At 42.8% G+C, this 21,795-nt stretch overlaps 1 protein-coding gene across 1 annotated transcript in view; it reads left to right on the forward strand.

Annotated features, from left to right (window-relative positions):
• The first annotated feature begins 2,321 nt into the window (after nt 1-2,321).
• Nucleotides 2,322-21,795, forward strand: part of ACVR2A (activin A receptor type IIA) — an 83,793-nt gene continuing 64,319 nt past the window's right edge. The window contains exon 1 of the mRNA XM_015409321.1: nt 2,322-2,447. Coding sequence (XP_015264807.1) covers nt 2,393-2,447 — 55 coding nt within the window. The 5' untranslated portion in view covers nt 2,322-2,392. The remainder of the gene's footprint in view (nt 2,448-21,795) is intronic.

Genomic DNA, 21,795 nt, shown 5'->3' on the forward strand with positions numbered 1-21,795 from the left:
ATTCACACAAAGGCTGCAATCTTGCGAATGCTGAGGATTACGCTCCTTGAACGCCGGGGGGCCTTTTCCCCGAGTGGACAGACACAGGGGCGAGCGGTGAGCCAACCACAGCACCCCCTCCGCCCACGTCCCTCAGCGCCTCCAAAATGCCGGGGTTCTGCCCCGGGCCGAACCCCGCCCAGCAGAGGGACGGAGGGCAGTGAGAGGCGGGACCAGAACGTTGCGTGACTTAGGACACAGTCTGCGTTCCTCTTTGCTGCGAATGGCTACCTCGGATTGCCAATCAAGGATGGGGAGGCGGGGCGCCCCGACGCGCGCCCGCGACGGCAGCTGTCGGGCCTGGCTGAGCGGAGGGGGAAGAGAAGCCGCGCGCGGGAGCGAGCCGGGAGTCGGGGGAGGGGTGAAAACAGCGAGGTGGAGCGGCAACAAAAACAATCGGCTGGGCGCCGCCATCTTGGGTCCGTTCTCCACACCGCGCGAGTGAACCCATAGTTCCCGGCACGTTAGGCGTGGGTCCGTTCTCCACACCACGCGAGTGAATGGGTAGTTACAGGAGCGCAGCAAGACAGGGTGGGCCGTTCAGCGCTGCCAGCTGGGCCTGGAGGACAATAAAGCAGATTTCTTCCCCCTCCTTTCCATCTGCTTCCTCCAAAACCGCCCTGAAGGAAAAAAATCGGCTCGGCCCTTCCTTCTCTATAGCGCCTCAACTTCATTATCAGGGGCACAAAGCTGGGTTCAGCTGCGTTTCCGCCTGCCCGGAGTCTGGAGGGTTGGAGCCCGCAGCAGTAGCAGCAGCAGCAGCTTCTTCGCTGCCACGGAAGAAGAGCTAGAAGGAGGGGAAAGAAGAAGGGCTCCTCACGCTTTCACCCACCTGCCTTTGCTCGCTCTCTGCACAGGGCTCGCCAGGAATACGTTGTGTGGGAGGGGGAGGGGTGAGAGAGAGAGAGAGAGAAAGGCAAGCGAAGACTGACCAGGCTCTGTGCCCTCACCAGCCCCACTCTCGTCTGTTTGCTGTAGGTGTGATTTCCAAGGGGAGAGGTGGAGGAGGAGGAGGAGAAGGGAGGAGAAGCAAAACAAAAGCCAAGTTGGATCGTGCACGAAGGGTCCTGCCTCTACAGCGACGGAAGGGGGGGGGGCACGAGTCTGTGCGAAATGGTGAGCCCTTGAAGAGTTGGAGGAGAGAAAGAGAAGCGTGCTCGCATCTGCCAAGCTCTGAGGAGCGCACACTACAAGCCAAGGAGGGGAGGGAACCCTTAACTGCCCACCAGCCTGGCCTCTCGAGAAGACCTCGTTGCCCACCTCTGATGACCATGGTTATGAAGCATCGTTTCATCCTCTTCGACTCCAGTGCTTAAGACCTCCATATACCACCACTTAAAGGAAGATTTCTCACGAGCCTTTAAAGAAGCTGTGTGTGGCGGGGTTTTACTTAAAGAACAGTGAAAAGATTTCTTTTTTTAAAAAAATAGCAACTGGATGCAGCATAACCCTCCCATCCTTTCCACTGCTTTGTTGTGGTTTTAGTACCAAATAGGGGTGTCTTGAACTGTAGACTTGAGGGGCCACATAGGTTGGGGGAGTTCTCAGAAGAGTTTGAAATTTTGCTTGACTACACAGCAAGTGTCTGGAAGGTGTAATTTCTTCCCTTCGGGGGGCAAAGCAAAGGAGAGGGCAAATGGAAATGTGCATCTTTCATTGACTACTGAAGGAAGGAACAGAGGTTTACCATAATTTGTCGGACGGTGGAGATTTGACAAGTTTTTATCTCTGTCCTCCTCTTCATCGTGGGCTTCTCTCTGCATTATTAATAGGAGACATCAGTGTTTCACATTCTGCTTGATTTTTTAAATTAATGGATTAATTTATAATTACACTTTTCATTGAGGGTGCAGTGGGGTTGACACTTGAAACTGAGATGGAACTATTTCTCACCCAAACACTACATGCTGTCAAAGATGTGTGAAGATGAAAGTATTGTTTACTAATATTTGTGCATCTCGCCTGATTCCAACATCTATGGCTGATACCTTGCGGTTCTCAAAGTGAAGGGAGGGGGAAAGTGCTCTTGAGTCAATTATTTGCCTAAGACTCAACTCTTTCACTGCTGACCTTTTAAACTGGGTACTTGCTGTGTTTTTATGAATTGAATTTTGCCACCATTTATATAGAAGCCAAATGACTGTGTGTTTCCCCAAATGTATACATCCCTTTATTGCAAAGATTAAAGAGAAGCTAAATAGACTGGTAGAAGAGAATCCACTTTTATGCTTATGTACAAAATATACAAAGCTATAGATAATATTATCAAGGAGAAACAAGAATTTTCATCTTTGGAAGACCTAGGATCCTGGATATATAGAATTCGTTTGTATCAGTTCTGATTGTTTGGAAAATGGGAGCTGCTACGAAGTTGGTGTTTGCTGTTTTTCTTATCTCTTGTTCTTCAGGTGAGTACATGGTTTCTTTTACTTGGTTAAACCTTTGTAATCTTGAAAATAGTACTTGAGGTTAAAATTATTACACTGGTTTGTTTCTTCTTGTTGAGCACTTTACAGCAACAGCAGTAATAAGTGTTGCTTTTATTATCATTGGAGTCTACAGCTGAGCTTTTCTACTGCTTAAGTTGGTGTCTTGTACAGGTATTGCAAGCTACTAGTTTGTGGTGCTAACAGCGAAATGTCTTTCGGCTTAAAGAATTTGGTAGGGTGATGGTTATGATAACTAGTTGAATGTGGTGTGTATTCAGTGTTAACGTTTAATTATCAGAGAAGAAGGGTATTGTGTCAGAAGAAATTATTGAATGGTCTTAAATGAAAGTATCTTTTTAAAAAACTACAAAAAATGATTAAGTTCTTAATTCTATCCACACTAATAAGGAGTTGGATGCTATGTCAAACTCAAGGTTTTACAATCAAAAATTGTTTTGTTATTAGAAATAAGTTGATCAGGTTTTGGTCACAGGGAAATGCTTTACTGGGCAGCAACCAGTGGTTGGACGGCTTTATGCAGTTCCAAGTACTGGAAAGCCTATCTCTCCCTGAAGATGCAGTGTACAGCTAGTAATGGATAGGATGACTGCTCTGTTAGCTTTAGTAAAAATAAATGGGTTGAGTCTTAATTCAAAAGTGAAGTAGCTTTTATAATTCAACGGGCAGTTAGGTAAATCTGGTTATGCTTTCACCTTGATTTTTTATCATTAGCGCTTGTTTTCCAGCAGTTGTGAAACTTGTGTAAGATTTTGCTGAATGGTACACTTTCTTGCGGTTATTAAATGGATACAGTCTAGTCTTGTGTCTGTAATGTTATTGATCTATTCTGTGTGGGTTGAGTGTGCTGTGAAATGGCGAACACTGCTAAAGACCAAACAAAATTTATGCCTGTTGAAAGGGAAAGATAACTACACAAATTGTAGTCTGGCATAACAATTCCAGCAAATAAGACCTTTTGGAAGACACAAGTGATACCATTATTAGGCAAACTCTTTCAGCTTTTCTATACATAGCTTTTCTTTTAAATGCTAAACTTTTGATTTTGGGGGGAGCTTCTTTGCATTGTTGGGTGTCTGTCTGTATTTCATCAAAACGTTTTTCCAGCCTCCTTTCCAGTCTCTTTAATCAGTAGTTTATTACCATTCCAGTGATTAAATGGGCAAGTAACTCTTTCTTTTAAGAGCCTCTGATTTCCAACCTGAACTAAAGCTCAACTTAAAAGTAGGTTCTGCTGATTTCAGGGGGACTTATTTCCTGGTTAAGTATGCTGAGGATTGCTGGCTTTGATCTACTTAAGAGTCCTTTGCGCTCAAAAGACCACTCATCTATAGAGTTCTCTTCATTCCTTTTTTTGGCATTAAAACATTGAAGTTGCTTTGAAGAAAGGTGTGATTGTGAAGCATTTCTAAAAAATCGGTGGTAAAAGGAATTTTATGTAAGGAATGAACATGGCTCTTCCTATTAATGTAGTTCAGCTGAGCTTTTGTTTTGTAGCAAGCTTTGCTACAGATATAAGTTGGATAACAGCTGATTAACATTTGAGTCGTGGTGCACAAAGGGTAAAAGTGCTTTTTAAGAAGTGTGGCTATTTGAAAATAAAGTAAATTCACAATGGAGGAAGTTATATACCTTAATACTAACTCATTATGAAAGTAGGCATCGCTTCACATTAATAATTAACATTTCTAAGGAGAAAAGTAGGGAAAATTAAATAGACTTTTCACTAATATCCAAGTGTATTAATGAATGCAGACTAAAGTGTTTTGTTCATTACTGCTAGATTTTTAATCATTCCTACTCAAGTACAGAGCCCCTAGGTATGTGTAGCAGTATGAAAATGCCTTCCCAAAATGCTTTTGAAATAGGATCCTGTTATTTGTGCATTATTACTTGTTTCCAGCTTTCTAATGTGTACACTATGGTTCCTTCCTTTTCATTGGATATCAGGCTTTGCTGAAGAAATTATAGACACTCCCATTTTATGTGTATAGAAAAAGACATTTTCCCCCATCACTGTTCAGCTCACCAGGAAGTGAGTACCATTGAAAATAAAGATTTACTTCTGTGTAAACATACTTAATGTCAGGCTGTAAAAGGGTGACCCTGAAGTGTCATCTATTAAGAATAAATACTGCCTGGGAATAGATGATCTGTACAGTAGTCTGTAGTGTAATTCTTCATGCAGTAGTTGCTCCAGAGCAAACCCAGGTGGGAAACATTACTGTAGGGAATTTGTGTATCATGTTCCCTTAGACATGACAACATTCAAAACGAACATTGATGCTATTAGTAATAGATGTTATTAGTAATAGTTAATGATGGTTTGGAAGACTTCTCTCATGGCTACAGCGCTGTGAATTGTTTAAAGCTTTCCTTTTCTTGTCTTCTTTAGAATAAACTCTTCTGTTACATAATGTACTGTGAGTTTTTTGCCATGTGAGTTACTTTAGTAGAAGCCAAGGCCGAAATTTGTATGACTTAAACCTTGAGATTTGTTTTCTAGAGCTGTTCACAAAAATCTCACTTAAAAGAGCCAAACCAGCCCATTCCTTTCTTTAACTTTATTTATACCCCACCTTTCTCTTAGTGGGGACCCAAACTAGTTTACAGCATTCTCCCCTTCTCCATTTTATTCTCACAACAACCCTGTTAGATAGTTTAGGCTGAGTGTGTGTCTGACTGGCCCAAAGTCATCCAGCAAGCTTCCATGGCAGAGTGGGCATTCGAACCCAGGTCTCCAAGATAATAGTCTGATGCTAACCACTACACTGTGATGAGGAAAGAGTTTCAGCCTTCCAATTGTGAGGGTAATCCTTCAGTTATTAAACTTTCAAAGAGAACTTTTTAAAATTTCACAAAAGGCAGTGATGTTGGGTGAAGGGCATGTTCCTGGACATGTTGGGAGGAGGGAATTGGTAACTTTAAGAAGAAGCCACTTTTCTCTCTGCTTCTGTGTAGCATTATTTGTGGAGTAATTTAAATTCTCAGATAATTCCTGAAGTACAGTGGAGTGTGACATTCATACACTGTTAGATTGAAGATCTGGAAGAGTTTATAGGATTTATATTTTTATATCAGTACTGCTTTGATTGTACTTTCCTTTTGAATTCTCCTTTTTCAGAAATATACAAATGATTTGTGAGGGGAAATTGTGGCTTTTAGATGTAGTTATGACCAAACTATCTTTAAATGCATTATAGCCTAATATAATGTTTATATGTTAAGTTGTTTTCAGAAGCTGTATTTATAATGAACATCAAAATGATGCTGAGAGCATGCTGTTTTCATAGACTACTTGGATGTCAATCACTTAACTGTCAAACCCTATTATATCTTGTGTAGTTTTAGTTTGCTGTGTCAGTAAGCAAGCTGAAGTTTTTTATGCAAGGACACAAGCATAGCTGTAAGGAAGACCACCATGGTTTTGGTAAGCTTTGCCATTCAGGGTTCAGTTCGTTTAAATTCCTTAGGTAACTGAAACTGTTGTCCATGCTGGGTGCACTGGTACATGATTCAAAGTTGAGCTTTGCAGATTTCTTTTGAAGCTTTTTGAGTCATACTAGTATATTCAGCTTTATGGACACCATTCTGGGTCTGCTTTCAGAAAATTATGCATTCCATGTAGAAAAGGTGCATCTATTTCTAGGTGGTAATTGATTATATGGAACTCTGTTGCCTGCAACTTTATATACCTTTGTTTGATATTTCACTAGGGTAAAAACTTAAGCTTAATCTACAAAGCCTTTTGACACCTTGAAGTTTAACAAATTCATTTTGGCATAAACTTCATGAGCTGAAGATCACTTGGTCTCCTGCATGAAATATACATTTAGTCGGTCAGTAGACACATAAAATGGAAAGGTCCTTCTACTTTTAAAATTAACTCCTTGGGGTTTGGTGTAGTGTTTAAGAGTAGTGGACTCTAGTCTGGAGAACTGGGTTTGATTCCCCACTTGTCCACATGGAGAAGCTGGGTGACCATAGGTCAGTTACAGTTCTCTCAAGAGCAGTTTTCTCAGAGCTCTCTCAGCCTCACCTTCCTTACAGGGTGTCTGTTGTGGGGAGAGGAAGGGAAAGGACATTGTAAGCCGCTCTGTGACTCTTTCGGGTAATAAAGGGCAGGGTTTAAATCCAATCTCTTCTTCTTGTTGTTGCAACACCTGAGAAATCCAAGCTTCCATTTTCCAAAGCTTACGGCTAAAAGAACTCCTGCCTTTCTATATGCAGACAATACTGTCATTCTATCTTATTCACAAGTGGGCCGTAGGAGAGCACATGCCTTAACCACATACTGTAAAGAGGATCAGCTTGCGATTTTTTTACCAAAATCCATAGATGGCAAATAAAAAGAGGATCAGCTTGCGATAAATTACCAAAAAACAAAAGTCCTCATTTTTTACCAAAATCCATAGATGGCAAATAGAGGGCCACAACACTGAACAAACAAAAATCTTTACATATCTTGGTATAGTCTTCCAGTCGTCTGGACATTGGAGAGTTCAGGCACTGCATGCCACAGAGTCTTCCTGCATCTTAGGTATAAAAAAAGCAAAATAAATAATTAAACAGCAGTTCTGGTATCATGTCCTGCAATCAGATAGGGCACAGATACAGAAATATCCGATTATTCTGCAGTATGCCAAATGCTTTCAACCAGCAGATTATCTTAGATCCTTTGAGATCTCCAAATATCGGATAATCTTTACCCTAGCACACTTTAATGCCCTACCTAAAGCCCTCCTGGAAGGTAGATATCATCATGTCCCACTCCCTGAATGGCTCTGTCCATACCATACAGGGAAAGTAGAGTCTATTGAACATGTTCTACTGCACTGCTCATTCTATAATGACATCCTACCTTAGTATATTGCTCGAATTCAGTCAACTTTACCAGGAAAATCTGAACAACTTTATGTCTGTCTCCTTCTTGCAGACTCTTCCTGGGAGATAACCAGTAAAGTTGCCAAATTTTGCCTTTGGGCGTGTGGGATATACAAGAGGCTGACTGAGTCCCAGTAACTTTACCTCTCTGTTGGAGGAGGGCATCATCATCTTCTCTGTTCCCCCTCAATCTGTACTTACTGTTTTGTGCTTGTCTCACTGCATGTGTCTTTTTTTTTTTAACTATTACTGCTAACTTTCTGGAGCTGATTTTGTATCGAAATAAAATTTTGAACTTTGAAAATGGAGAGTTGGGGAGAGAGTTACTGCAGAAAGAAGCCAGAAGTTCCAGCATTTTAAGAAATGTGTGTTGCATTGCACTGTAGAGTGCAGATGAAAAGATCAGTCAAAAAGTGTAAAGGCTTTCTGCAAGCCTCGTTTTAAGGAGCTGTGGTCCCTTTCAATGGGGTTTGTGGGACCATGAACCCGTTTGGTTTGTGAACAAATCTCCCGGTTTGGTTCATGGTTCGTGCCCATCCCTAATTGGCAATGTAAAAATAATAGTGTGCATAAACTTTTAAGGTGAAACAATAACTTTTTTTAGTGATCTGACTACTCCAGTATTTGAGTCCAAATCTGTTCGTAGCAAATCTGCATAGGAATGCCAATAGTAGCTTTTCTCTGGAGTCTCCTTTTTAAAGTCTTGCTGAGGTACTGTAACCTTTAATATTGAATTATCCAGACAGGATGAACCCTCCCCAATTCAGAATATTTACATTTTTAATATCTAATTTGTGTCCATTTTTTTACTTGCATAGTATTTAGCATTTATATTGTGTTTTCACTGTTTAGAGAGCTTCCCAAGCAGCATTTTGTGTAGATACAATCAAGTCTTGAGGGCATTAATAGAACATATTACAGAATGTGTACACTAATAAACCCAGGTTACAGTTGATGGGTCCTGTGATGGTAGTACTTGAGTAGATAGGACAGAGTTGGTACAAAGGCTTGTGACAGGAGCTAGTCCTTGGATTTCTTTCAATTAGTGGTGTATTGCTAGAAGTTGGTAGCTACTTCGAGTTTGGGGATATGGCTATCTGTAAGTAACAATGGACCTTTACTTCTTCCAGTTTCCCCAACAGCCTGTGAAGAAGGAAGGATCATCGTACAAAAGTGGTTTTAGAACCCTAATGATTCACTTGAGGCATTGTGACTTTACCATCTAGGCCTACTCTGGAGAATGTATATGTGAAGTATCCATCTAACTTTTTTCTTTGTTAGAGGGATACTGTAGTTTGAGGACAGTTTGATGTTGGTCTTGTTTAGGTACCAAAGGATTGTTTGGTGTAATGGTATCTCTAGGCCTTGGCTTTAATCATATAAGATGTTCAGGGTAGTAGCTGGAAGCATGTAGGCAAACGCAGTAGTCATTTGGCATCTGATATAAAGTAGCTTGTTATGTAAGCTATACAGCAGTATCCAGAAAGTGAACCTACTGCATGGACTATTCCAGGCCCAGGTTAATGGTGGAGTGGAAGTTGTTAAAGGCCCAGTGCAATTTCTTGAGTGCTTTCAGAACCAGATAATAAAAACAGATCCAGATATCATTACTGTATGTTAGGATAGGTGTTTGGAGGGAGGGGCTGAGGTCTACTGAAATATGAAATATCTGTGGTCAGTGTTCCCTCTAAGCTGAGTTAGTGTGAGCTAGCTCACAGTTTTTTAGCCTCCGGCTCACACATTTTTGTCTTAGCTCATGAAGGAGGGCTCCAGAGTAACCTAATTTATGCAGTAGTCAAGTCGCTCGCTCACAACTTTGTGTCCAGCCATCATGAAACTGGCTTAAGCCTTCAGGAGATCAATCCAAAGATAGGAGATACCATGTGCTAGAGATAACCATGTGCCTGTTCTGTAGAGGGGAAATAATACAACAACACCCCACCTACCCCGTACAGAGAACACAGTGAGTGTACTGGAGTCCTTAGTAGCCCTGCTACAAGCCAGTAATCATGGAGTGATATGTAACCTATGCATTCATGAAAAGACTGAAATAGCTAACCATGCAAGCTCATGCGACTGCACCTTCATGATGTCAGGGGAGGGCACTGCTGTCCATACACAGAACACACTGAGGGAAAGAATGCTGTGGTGTGACTGGGAAAAGTCCTGGAGTGAAGATTCTCCACTGAGCTCTGTAGATGTGTGTTCAAGTCCCTGAAATCATGGTCACTCTAGCTGCAGCTTCTGTACACATCTGTAGCTCACTCAGAGCAGATTGTCAATAGAACATCAAAGTTTTCTCCTGTGCAGGTGTTCAGATCTTTGGCTGGGCAAAGTGTAAGAGCACCAACATTTTCCCCAGGCAAAGGGAATGCAGACTCTGGGGCACCAACAAAGGGACACACAACTGCACCTTCTAGAAGTCGATTCTATCAGTGCCCTCAGTAGCTCACTGTGTAAAGACATCCAAATGGCAAATGGGTTAGAAGCCATTAAAGGTGTCAAGGAGGCAAAGCTTGCCTTTTGGCCAGCAACAGGTCAAGCAGCAGCAAAGCTGCAGTGAGAGGTTGACATACCTTGCAGATAAGGAGCAGCTCTCTAACAAAACACACCCAAATGGGTACACAGGATCAAGACACAGCATAGGCATTAGCCAGCCCTGCCACCAGTACCACCAGCCATATAGTGTGCAAAGATTGCAAAGATAGGCATGGGACAGTGGAAATGTGCAGGGATAGCATACTAAGGCTCCTAGTTAAAAATCCACAAGGTGATAGTCCTGAGGTAGTCTCAACCAAGTCCCCAAGCACAGCTGAAATGTTGCCCTATCATACAGCAAATTGGGACAGGCTGCTGATCGGCTGCTCCATTATTTTGGCTGGCAGGCCCCCATGTACCATTTCTGTGCTGCGCTCAGAGCTCATTATTGCCATTTGCCCTAGCAACCTTTGCGTTTTACCCTTCCCTCCCTCCTATGGCAAGCGTTCTGACATCGTATTCCAGCAAATATCTGTGGAGTGTGGGGTCTGGGGACCCTTTTGCTACCCATTGCAAGAATATACATGTATATATGTTGGAACATCATCCCTCAGTCCCCTTGCCAGTGTGAGCTGCATACTGGAGACAGTTGAGGTCAGTAACAAGCAGGGGCTGGGAACGGAGCTTGTATTTCTCAAATGCCATTCAGACAAGCTGTGCAGTAATTTACACGTTTATTGAACTGTATCAGGAGGAGCACTGAAAGCAAGGGTTTCAAATGCCAATTATCTTGTTTTTGCCTTTTCAGGTTGCACTGACAAACTACACATAGCTCTGTCCCACTCAGTGTAAGCCCTTGAGAGGGGCGGCTGTGTTGGCTGGACAACTTTCTGTTGAACGGCTTGCAGTGACCCTGGAGACAGGCAAGGACAAGAGAACTGGCAACCCCACAGCAGGACAGTGACATCCATACTGGCGACTTCAGCTGGTGATAGGCACAGGGCATTATTGGCATTTCACTGCCAATAGAGTTCATCCTGGTCTCTGGCACAGAGTCCAAATGGGTAGAAGGGCAGTAATAAGCAAGGTTCCGTAGTAGTATCAGACAGCAAGTGGGCTGTAATGGGTCTGTGTGTGGTGCTTTTGCAAAGTCTGCAGTCATTGTCGTCCTCGCCTTGGGTGTTCCCACATGATAGGGGGGGCATAACATAACTAGTAAGCTGGCACCTATAGGGAGTTGTAGTGGAGCCATATCTGCACTGTCTGCTGGGGCTACTCCATGAGTCTCTGATGCTGCAACACAATAAGCATCATAGGTGTTTGTTTGGCATAGGTCTGTCAACTTCAGCTGGTGATAGTGTTGGAGGCACAGGGCATTATTGGCATTTCACTGCCAATAGAGTTCATCCTGGTCTCTGGCACAGAGTCCAAACGGGTAGAAGGGTAGTAATAAGCAAGGTTCCGTAGTAGTATTAGACAGCAAGTGGACTGTAATGGGTCTGTGTGTGGTGCTCTTGCAAAGTCTGCAGTCATTGTTGTCCCCGCCTTGGGTGTTCCCACATGATAGGCTGTACCTGTTGGGGGACATAACATAACCACTAAGCTGGCACCTATAGGGAGTTGTAGTGGAGCCATATCTGCATTGTCTGCTGGGGCTACTCCATGACTCTCTGATGCTGCAACACAATAAGCATCATAGGTGTTTGTTTGGCATAGGTCTGTCAGCCCCCTCCCTTTTTGCACTGTATTATTTGTAGCTAGCAACTGTTGTGGGAGATGGGGTTGTTGAGATAACAATTTTAGGTATGGTGGGAGGGGCAGGAAAGAATAGTTTTAGCAGTCCCAGCTTGAGGTCGGGACTCTTCCCTCCCTTACCTACCTGTGTGGATTGTGTTGTCCTTACATCCCCATTTCTGGGAGTAGATTCTCTTTTGTGTTCGTGTCCTGAGTGGGTTGCCATTTTGAGACTGGCAACTGGTGGGAGACTTACATTGGGGTGGATCCCTTGGTAGTGATGCACTGACATCACTTCCATTGTGACATGTAAGTGGCATCATTGTGTCGTGGCTAAGCTGCAGCATTCATCCAAAATGCAATGTTTCAAAGTTTAACCATAGACTTTGGGGTGAGTGCTAAGAGTGTTGCCCAGCATGATGATGTCTTTTCTGAATAGTGCTGGAAATGATGTCATAGTGTCAGCAAAATACCAGTCCCCTGCCACCATTTCCCCGGCATTTCCTCCCTGCTGTGCAACTGAGCAGTGTTGAGCAGAACTGGCAGGGGCTAGAGGTTTCCCACAGAAGTGGGTAAGTTGGCTTCCCTAGTCTTGAACTGTGCATCTGTAAGAGTTTTGAGCAAGGCAACGTGAGACAAATGCTAGAACAATGTTTTTTCCCACAGGTGTATATGTTCAGTGTTTCCTTCTTGTCCAACATACCTTTTTGAGGAGTTCCCATTATTAGTCAGTCAGTCATAGTTTATTATGATCCAAGATCCTTCCCATTATTAAAGTATGTCTATGCTTTAAGCAGGGAGAGAAAGGGCAAAAAACTGAACCTTAACACTAAAATTCAGAACCTAACAGAGGTTAGTAAAATGTGAAAAAGAGGGCCAATGAGCATTTCCTCCCTGCTGTGCAACTGAGGAGTGGTGAGCAGAACTGGCAGGGAGGTTTCCCACAGAAGTGGGTAAGTTGGCTTCCCTAGTCTTGAACTGTGCATCTGTAAGAGTTTTGAGCAAGGCAACGTGAGACAAATGCTAGAACAATGTTTTTTCCCACAGGTGTATATGTTCAGTGTTTCCTTCTTGTCCAACATACCTTTTTGAGGAGTTCCCATTATTAGTCAGTCAGTCATAGTTTATTATGATCCAAGATCCTTCCCATTATTAAAGTATGTCTATGCTTTAAGCAGGGAGAGAAAGGGCAAAAAACTGAACCTTAACACTAAAATTCAGAACCTAACAGAGGTTAGTAAAATGTGAAAAAGAGGGCCAATATTAAAAACTAAATGTAAAAGATATATAGAAAAAGCTACATGTATTTATTAAGTACAAATTTAAAACCTATATAAGGGCCCATTCACATCAAATATATAACATAGAAATACACACGAGCTTTAAAAACCTGACCTGACACATTTTGGCCTGCATAGGCCTTCTTCAGAGGTCAAACAATTGAGTGGCAAGATGGCTATAAAAATATAATGCACTCATGTGGACACAATCAGAATGGATACAAAATATAAATTCAATATGGACCAGAAAACAAGTTTTTCCAGAATAAAACCACCAGGCACAGAATAAATATGCAAATGAGATCTTTAAAAGTGCAATCACTTGCCCAGTGGTTCTAAAGTATAGACTTTTGGTCCAAGAATTGCCGCCTTTGATTGTGTTGCCACAGTGTTCTTCAAGTAACTGCTTTTTACTTGTATGCTTATCTTTTATCTGTATGCTTATCTTTTTTCAAACAATGCTATTTGCAGATTTTCAGTTGCATATTACCTCAGGAGAATTAGGTTGAAATCTTTTTAGATGTAAATGTGTTATGGCCAGTGTCACCACCTCCTAGGTGGTGGTGCCAGTGCTCCCTCTAAGCTATGGAGTCTTGTGAGCAAAAATTCTACTTTGTGAGCTACTGGCATTCAAGCTGTGAGCGAGCGATTTGGCTCCTGCATAAATTAGTTTGCTCTGGAGCCATCCTTCCTGAGCTAAGGAAAAAATGTGTGAGCCGGAGGCTAAAAAACTGTGAGCTAGCTCACACTAAGTCAGCTTAGAGGGAACACTGGTTATGGCCCAAGCCTCCCTTTTCAAATATGTTTTAGCTGGCAGTGGCACTGTGATAGCCATATTCTCCTTCCCAAAGTACCCGGAACCCACAGCTAGAGCCCTGCAAACACTAAGAGAACTTTAGTATAGACTGATCTGGATCAAAGGGGGGGAAATCACTAAGAGAAAATAACAAGTATCACTCTGAGGAGGAGGGCATCCTGGAACAGGCGATTCCCACCAATTGCTCAGGGGAGGCAGGACTAAACTCTTCCAGTCTCCAAGATGGGAATCGCTCTGGCTCAGTTTGCTTTCTACTTTATTAGGGAGTGCAAAATCAACCACCAATGGATGTACAGCATATACAAATATGCAAATCACAAAAAAATTCACTGTACACAAAGTACTAGAATTGTGTCCTTAAAATGAATTAGTATTTTTTAGAATTGTGTCTTTAAAATGAATTAGTATTTTCTTTTTCAGTCCTTTTTCACAGAAGTTATTGATCGCTCCCTTTTTGTCTCTGAACACAGTTACAAATAAAGCGGCTACAGATCACCTATGTTGCTGTCCGTTTTCTCTGACTTCTTCAGGCTGCTGTTTCAGTGGTGGAGTTGTGAATACATGCTGATGCTATATTCAATAAATCATGTATACATAATTAAAATACAGTTATGGAGACCAGAGAATCTTACCCCCCCCCAAAAAAAAAGCTCTAGAAGTTAACTCTGACACACTCGTCTATTTTGCTTTAATTCAGCTCTCCTTCTGGGCTCTGATCACTAACTGAAAACATCACACTAAATCCTTCCCCAGCTGCTAATTGTTCACAGCTGTGCAAATACTTAAAGAAGCAGTGTAATAATAATGTGTACATAACTTCTTCAGGCTGCTGTCTCAATGGTAGAGCTGTAATTACATGTTATTACTCAAAAACAATTTCATACCATATTCAATAAATCATATGTACGTATTCAGTGTACAATCATGGAGCCTGAATACAATCAAGGACTCTTATCCCAAAAGCTCTGGAAGTTAACTCTGACTTGGCAGTCTACCTTTCTTCAAATCAGCTTTCCTATAGGGCTCTAATACTGACTGAAGACATCCTATTAGATCCTCCCCTGGTTTCCATGATTGTTTACAATTGCGCAGTACAGTGTGACAATTATGTGTACACTAGGAATTAGGCTCATTGTGGAAACAAATACAACTGACTCTAGAAAGAGGCTCTGGGCAGGTGCCCTGGCCTTGGGCATTCAGCGTCAATTTGCTGTGGTGACCTCAGCAGCGTATAATGACACAGAGTTCACTATTTTCTCCAGGGGGCTTCTAATGTCCTGTCCCCACTGGTGGACCTCCTGATGGCACCTGGTATTTTTGGCCACTGTGTGACTTGGCAACCTATCGCCTTCCCAGCCAACCATCACCCTACCCTTATCTGCCCCTCTGACCTCAGTTTTCTATCCCCCCACACACCTTCAGCCTTTACCTAGGAAAACTACAGTCTTTCTCCACAGTGGGGACCCAAGCAGGAGAGCAGTGACCTCAGCAGGGTACAATGACACAGAATCCACCCTATATAGCTGCCATTTTCTCCAGGGGAACTGATCTCTACCATCTGGTGAGCAGTTGTAATTCTGAGTGATCTCCAGCTCTCACCTGGAGATTGGCAGCAATGGTCCACCAAGTCCCATCCCTCTACCGCCAGGTCCCATCTCTGAGGTCCCATCCCTCCACAAACCCCACCCTCTCCAGGTTCCATCCCTCAAATCTCCAGGAATTTCCCAACATGGAGGTGGCTATCCTATCTCCTTCCCAGCCAACCATCAACCTACCTTTATCTGCCCCTCTGACTTCAGCTTTTCATCTCCGCACTCACACCTGCAGCCTCTATACTTAGGAAAAGTACAGTCTTCTTCCACAGTGAGGATCCAAGCAGGAGGGAAACAACCTCATCAGGGTATAATGACACAGAGTCCACCCTACAGAGCAGCCATTTTTTCCAGGGGAGCTGATGTCTGCCACCTGGAGAGCAGTTGTAATTCTGAGTAATCTCTAGCCCTCATCTGAAGATTGGCAGCAATGGTTCCCCAAGAGTCTTTCTCCGCAGTGGAGACCAAAGCAACTTACATCATTCTCCTCTCCCCCTTTTGAACTGCACAACAACCCTGTGAGGTAGGTTAAGCTGAAAGTCTGTGACTGGTCTGAAATCACCCACTCAACTTCCACAGCAAGAAACTTGGTCTGGCAGACCCTGCTCTGAAGTACTAACTGTTACACCTAGGGTAAGCAACCTCCAGGTGGAGCCTGATGATCATCAGGTATCACAACTGAATTCCAGAAAACAGATATCTTCCCCCCTGGAGAAAATAACTGCTTTGGGGGGTGGACTCTATGGCATTCTATTCAGCTGAGGTGTCTCCCCTCCCCAAACTCTGGCTTCCGTAGACTCCACCACAAAATATCCAGGAATTTCCCAACCTAGAGCTGGCAACCCTAGTCAGGACTGGCTCCAATGAGTTCCCCACAAAGGCCTGGAAAGGGCCTTTTTACTGACAGAACCAAGCTTGGCTGCCTAGCAACAGCCACTGAGGGAAAAGTTAGTCCCACAGGAGAAGTGTCTTCGTCAGGAGAGACAGACGTTTTGGCAGTTACTCTTACAGGGAACAGTGGCTGAGGCAGCAGTGGACAAGGAAGAGGAGAGGACCCAGCACCCAGCTAATGGCATGTGATTACTCTTGAGTGGTAGTTGATGGGCCAATGGCTGATGGAATGCACAGCACAGCCGGTGGGATTGCTGGAAATTGCCAGCGTGTTAGGAGAATTATATGTAAGATTCATAAAAATGAAGAAAATTCCATTGCCAAATTCAACCCTTTTGGATGCATGGTTCCAAATATGAATATGAAATAAGTCTCTTTTTGTAAGAGTAGTTTCTGAATATCCATTCTGTTGTGTTGGTGCATTTGTAACCTATACAATACAGTAAATCTAATTTCAGCCATGTGGTCTACTTGAATGTAGAGAGACAACATGGGCACTTCTCTAATTTTATTTACTATATGTAACCTCTACCTCTTCTGTCATTAAGAGTTTTATGTAGTTTTCATATTTACAGTTCTTCCTGAGATCCTTCAGTCTTGAACACATGGCATATGTTGCTTAGTAATTTGGCAGCTTCAGAAGTCTGTGACCTAAGGGGTGGGCTCTCCTTTTGCCTTGGGGAGATAGGTTTGGAGATGAATGGGAATGAGAAAGTAATTTGAAAATGGTGCTCCCACACCACCATGCAGCCAACCAGTCAGCTTTACAGAATCCTCTAAAGAGTCAAAGGGGAAAAGTCAGAAAACCTTCCTTGCTTTACTGCTAAGTAGTTTGAGTCAACTGGTAAATTGTGATTTTGTTCTGTCTGTCTTTGCTGTGACATTCATACTGGATTACCATCATGTATTATACTAGGGATTTAAAACTTTTGGAAAGTTTCGTGCTATGGAGAACACATTTTCCCCCTGTCTCTTTTTGGGGATGGTGTTTGAAAAACATTGTAATATATGTGATAACTTATTTTACAGTTTTAACAATATAAAATGTATAATTTATAATTAGCATATAAAATTATACAATTTCTTCTGGAAACAGAATTGATTTGAACATGTCTTATTTCAGATGTGGCAGTGTATAGTTAAGGAAACTTTGGTATGATGTGGCAGTGTGTATATTTTAAAATAGATTTGGGTGGGTAGCCGTGTTGGTCTGAAGCTGCAGAACAAAGTTTGAGTCCAGTGGCACCTTTAAGACCAACAAAGTTTTATTCAAGGTATAAGCTTTCGTGTGCAAGCACACTTCTTCATTTACCTTGTTTTTCAGATATCTTGTGTTTCTTTTGCACTTTTATCATAAACCCACTTATGTTAGAAATATGAAGTATGAAAATCAGTCTCACTAATTATCTAAAAAAATAGCTGCCCCTTATCAAAGACAATAAAAACATCCTTAATTTATCTGTACAAATTTTCTAGAAGCTTTGAACAATTGTTGCCTTCTTCACAGAGGGAGTTCCATAAAACAGGAGTGAATGCTGAAAACATCAAAGCCTGGACAAAAGTGGTCTCAGGGCTCTAGATGGATGAACAGTTAGCAAATGCAATAATAGAATCATAGAGTTGGATGAGACCTCCAGGGTCATCTAGTCCAATCCCCTGCACAATGCAGGAAATTCACAAATACCTCCCCCCACCCCCAGTGACCCCTGCTCTATGTCCAGAAGAGGGGGAGGAGGAGAATCCTCTCCAGACTCCCTGGCGAAACTGGCCTGGAGAACAATAACTTCCTGCCCCCCAAAGTGGTGGTAAGCATTTCCCTGGGCATGTAAGAAAGGGCCACAATGATGGTGCGTGCTGTCTTATAGGCCAATAAGAGTAGAGATGTTCTCCCTCTGAGGTGGACATCTCTGTGAGTTATTCCCATGGTTCCTTTAGGGAGGCAGGAAATACTTTTTTCTTCCCTTTGGAGCCTTCGGAATAACCCGCCCCTTTAGTTCTGTTCCTGCCTCTGTAGGGAGTAGCAGCAATAGTGTCGGCTTAGTCTTTTCCTTGACTAACTACCTTGATTCTTCCCTTTTTCATGCCAAATATTTAGCCTTTTTAATTTCTTAGCCCTTTTTCTGCCTTTCTCCTATCTGCTTCCTCTTTTTGTTTCTTCTTCGCTCTCTCCCCCCTCCCCCCGGAATAAGCGAGGCTTGTCTCCGTCAGACTTCTCTCCTCCGCTGTGTCCAATGGCAGCAACTGAGGACTTCGATGGCATCATGACTGAAGAGCAGGAGATGCGCACCGTGGTAGACACCACACAGTCCATCGCCGGGGCCAACCTGCCTTCACAGCTTGTTCATGCCGGCTGTGAAGATCGCGAAGAAGCAGCGGCAGAATGGTGGGAGAAGTCCCGCCTGTTGGAGGAGCCCATCGACCCTCAAGGGTTGTCGATGGCTTGTGGCGGCCATTTTGGAAGTGCAGAGCTTAGCCCCAATACCTTCCCACTGGTTCCCTCGGGCATGGAGAGACCCCATGGAGGGTGCCAGGAATCGGTTCCAGAGCAAGCTGAGGAGCCACTCCTCAGATGGGTAACGTACCCGACCCCGGGAACGTCATTAATTCTCCCAGAATCATGCAGGCGTTCAGGAGAGCCATGCAGGAGGAAATCTCCTTTTGCACAAGAGTGGGTATTACTTCTCAGGGTTGCTCGCAGAATCCTACCCCTGCTTCCCAGCCCAGCCACCCATGGCCAACCAAGGCTTCTCAGAAGGCTCCCCCCCAGAAAAAGGGTGAGGGACTCCAGTGCTGAGTTGGCTTCCTCTGATTCTGAGACTGAAGACCTTGAGAAAGGGGAATTCCTCTCAGATGAGGAAGAGGTTGAGGCCAAAGTACCTGAACCATCCAGCCGGGTTTTTAAGAGTAAGGACTATCATTTGTTGTTAACCAAGGCCTTAGCTGCCCTGGATCTTCATGACTCCCCTTCTGATGATGATGCCAGAGGTCCTGGCAAGAGATTGAGGTCTGAGGCTAAAGGGGATTCTGAATTTTTCTTCCCTATAAATAATTCGAAAAGGTTTTTCCTTTCCCAGAATATTTTGAATGTCAACTAACATCAGAATGGGACAACCCCGCTGCAAATACTCAATTCCCTCATTTTATTAAAAAACTCTATGCATTACCTAACTATGCCAATGAGTTATCGTAGGTACTTCCAGTAGACGGCCCAGTGGCAGCGCTTCAATCAACAGGTCTCCTGTCTGAGGACGGTCATGGCACAATTCGTGATGCTGTGTACAATAAAGCAGACACAGCACTAAAAAGGGTGTACAAGGCCATAGCCATGATGGTCAGAGCTGCAGCTGCCACATCCATAGTGTCTAGAGCCTCTGTTGTTTGGATTTGAAAGATGATACCTGAGAGTGATTGTCGCCTTCTAAAGGGGGCCAGTCATATCCTCAAGGCTGTTTCCTTCTCAGTAGATGCTTCGCTGGACATCCTAATCTTCCCTTCCAAGGGCCTGGTGTCCACTGTGGTGACCAGACGACTACTGTGGCTCAGGGCTTCGCAGGTGAACTTCCTGGGGAAGACTACTATGAAACAGTTTGCTACGGGCCGCAGATGGACTTTCTCCGTCTGATCGCTCCAGCGCGCTCCTCTTGCCTCGGTGAAGCGCATTGGAAACACGCACCAACGGAAAAAACCCTGGTTTGCCGCCGTCGCATCTGATCGCGTAGCGGCAGCTCAAATTGTGATGGTGCAAATAGCCACGCCTCCCCCCCCCGCGTTATCTGGCCTGTGTGACCTGACCAGGGCCTGAGAAATGTAGTTGGTGCATGGGGACGGATGGGAAGGCATGGTCCTTTATGCATGTATCTGTGAGGCATAGACAAATAGAGGGTACATATCCTGACCTGGGTAGCCCAGGCTAGATTGATCTTGTCAGATCTCAGAAGTTAAGTAAGGTTGACCCTGGCTAATATTTGGGTAGGAGACCTCCAAGAAATACCAGCATCATAAAGCGGAGGCAGGCAATGGCAAACCACCTCTGGATGTCTCTTGCCTTGAAAATCCTATGGGGTCATCATGAATCAGCTGTCACTTGAGGGCAAAAAAAGAGCACTAATAAAATTGGTTGTTGTGCTTCATCTGTCTCAGACTCTGTGTTGTTTGGTATCTGACTACTGGAAGGGAATGGTGTACTCTCTGGACTTGCTAACGATGATTATCTTGGTTTCCAGAACCAGTCAGCTTGCTTAATTCATTCTATTTCAGTAGCTAGATACTAAGCAAGAGAACAGTAGAACCTGAGAAATATGACTAAAACTAGCTAGTTTTATGAGTGCTGTTATAAGTTGTTTCTCTTAATTAAAATGCCTTTTCTCTGGCTCAGTGTGGCTTACTTAAGTATATGGATGGTTTTTCCCACCTGCCAAACATATTACAATGTGAGTCTGCAAGAAAAAAATTGAATTAGGTCTAAATATGTTTTAGAATGTTTGTTTAGACATATCTAGTAAGCAAAACTTTGAAAGGACCATGTTAATTTTATGTCCCAACAGCAACAAATGCTTGACCTGAAATATTTGATTAAGAATAAAAGTGTGAATTCAAAGCTTTACATGGAAATACTTTTTGAATAATACATGCAAAAATAAAACATTATATAGCAGGTATTTCCCTTGTTTAGATTTAAGAAAAAACTGATGGTACTGAATACTGTTAATGGTCTGGTTTTAGTACACCCCCAAAATTGTGCATCATACACAGTGAACATGGTTCTTCATTGATCTATTTCAACAGAATTTAGCTCTCTTCCATGGAGGTCTCTGCAGCACCTCAGTTGCACTGTCAGTCTGTATTGTGTTTCATATCACATTAGTGATTACAGCATCCCTTCTACTGTATGAAAGACATATGAAATAATTTTAGCTCTGCTTTTGATATGACCTGCACAGCTGTGCAGGTGAATTCATAACTTGATTTTTTAAAAAAAGTTTAGATTATTGCATGTAGTGGTAGCTTTGTTCCCCTTGGGGGTTGCAAATTAATAAAACATACTTGTTCTCTCTCAAACAGTTCCTAGGGATACTTACCTGGGAATCATTAATTACAACTTTAAAACTGCCAAGCTTGCCTAATATTGCATTGGCAATGGCATACATCCTGTATTGCTAATTTTATGAAACTGTGGATTTTTAGACATATAGAATTTTTCATCCCAAATCTATGCTCACATGTATTAAAACAGATGTGATGGACAAGTTGGAATCCTGCTGTCCACAAAGAGAAAATTAATAGCAATGAAGATAACTCAATTATTAACAGGTTTGAAACCCAAACTAATTGCAAAAGCAATTTAATTTACTCTAAACAATAAAATTAACTATTAAAATATAATGGAGTTATAACTTTTAACAATGTTAATGTTTCTGTAAGGAGTATGATTTATTGATCTGCTCTCTTTGGCTTCTTTTCCGAATCACCAGTGTTCTAATTTGATTTTTAAAATAATCAAATAGAGCAAAGTAGCTATTAAAAACAGTCAGATTTTAAAGACAGTTATTGCTAGCAAATGAAAAGTAGGCTGCATATATGGTGGCACTCTTGTCTTCACTGAATATATGCCAATGTTTGACTGCAATCAGATA

This window comes from Gekko japonicus, unplaced genomic scaffold (assembly GCF_001447785.1).
Source record: "Gekko japonicus isolate JY-2015 unplaced genomic scaffold, Gekko_japonicus_V1.1 scaffold605, whole genome shotgun sequence".
In the NCBI taxonomy this organism is placed as follows: domain Eukaryota; kingdom Metazoa; phylum Chordata; class Lepidosauria; order Squamata; family Gekkonidae; genus Gekko; species Gekko japonicus.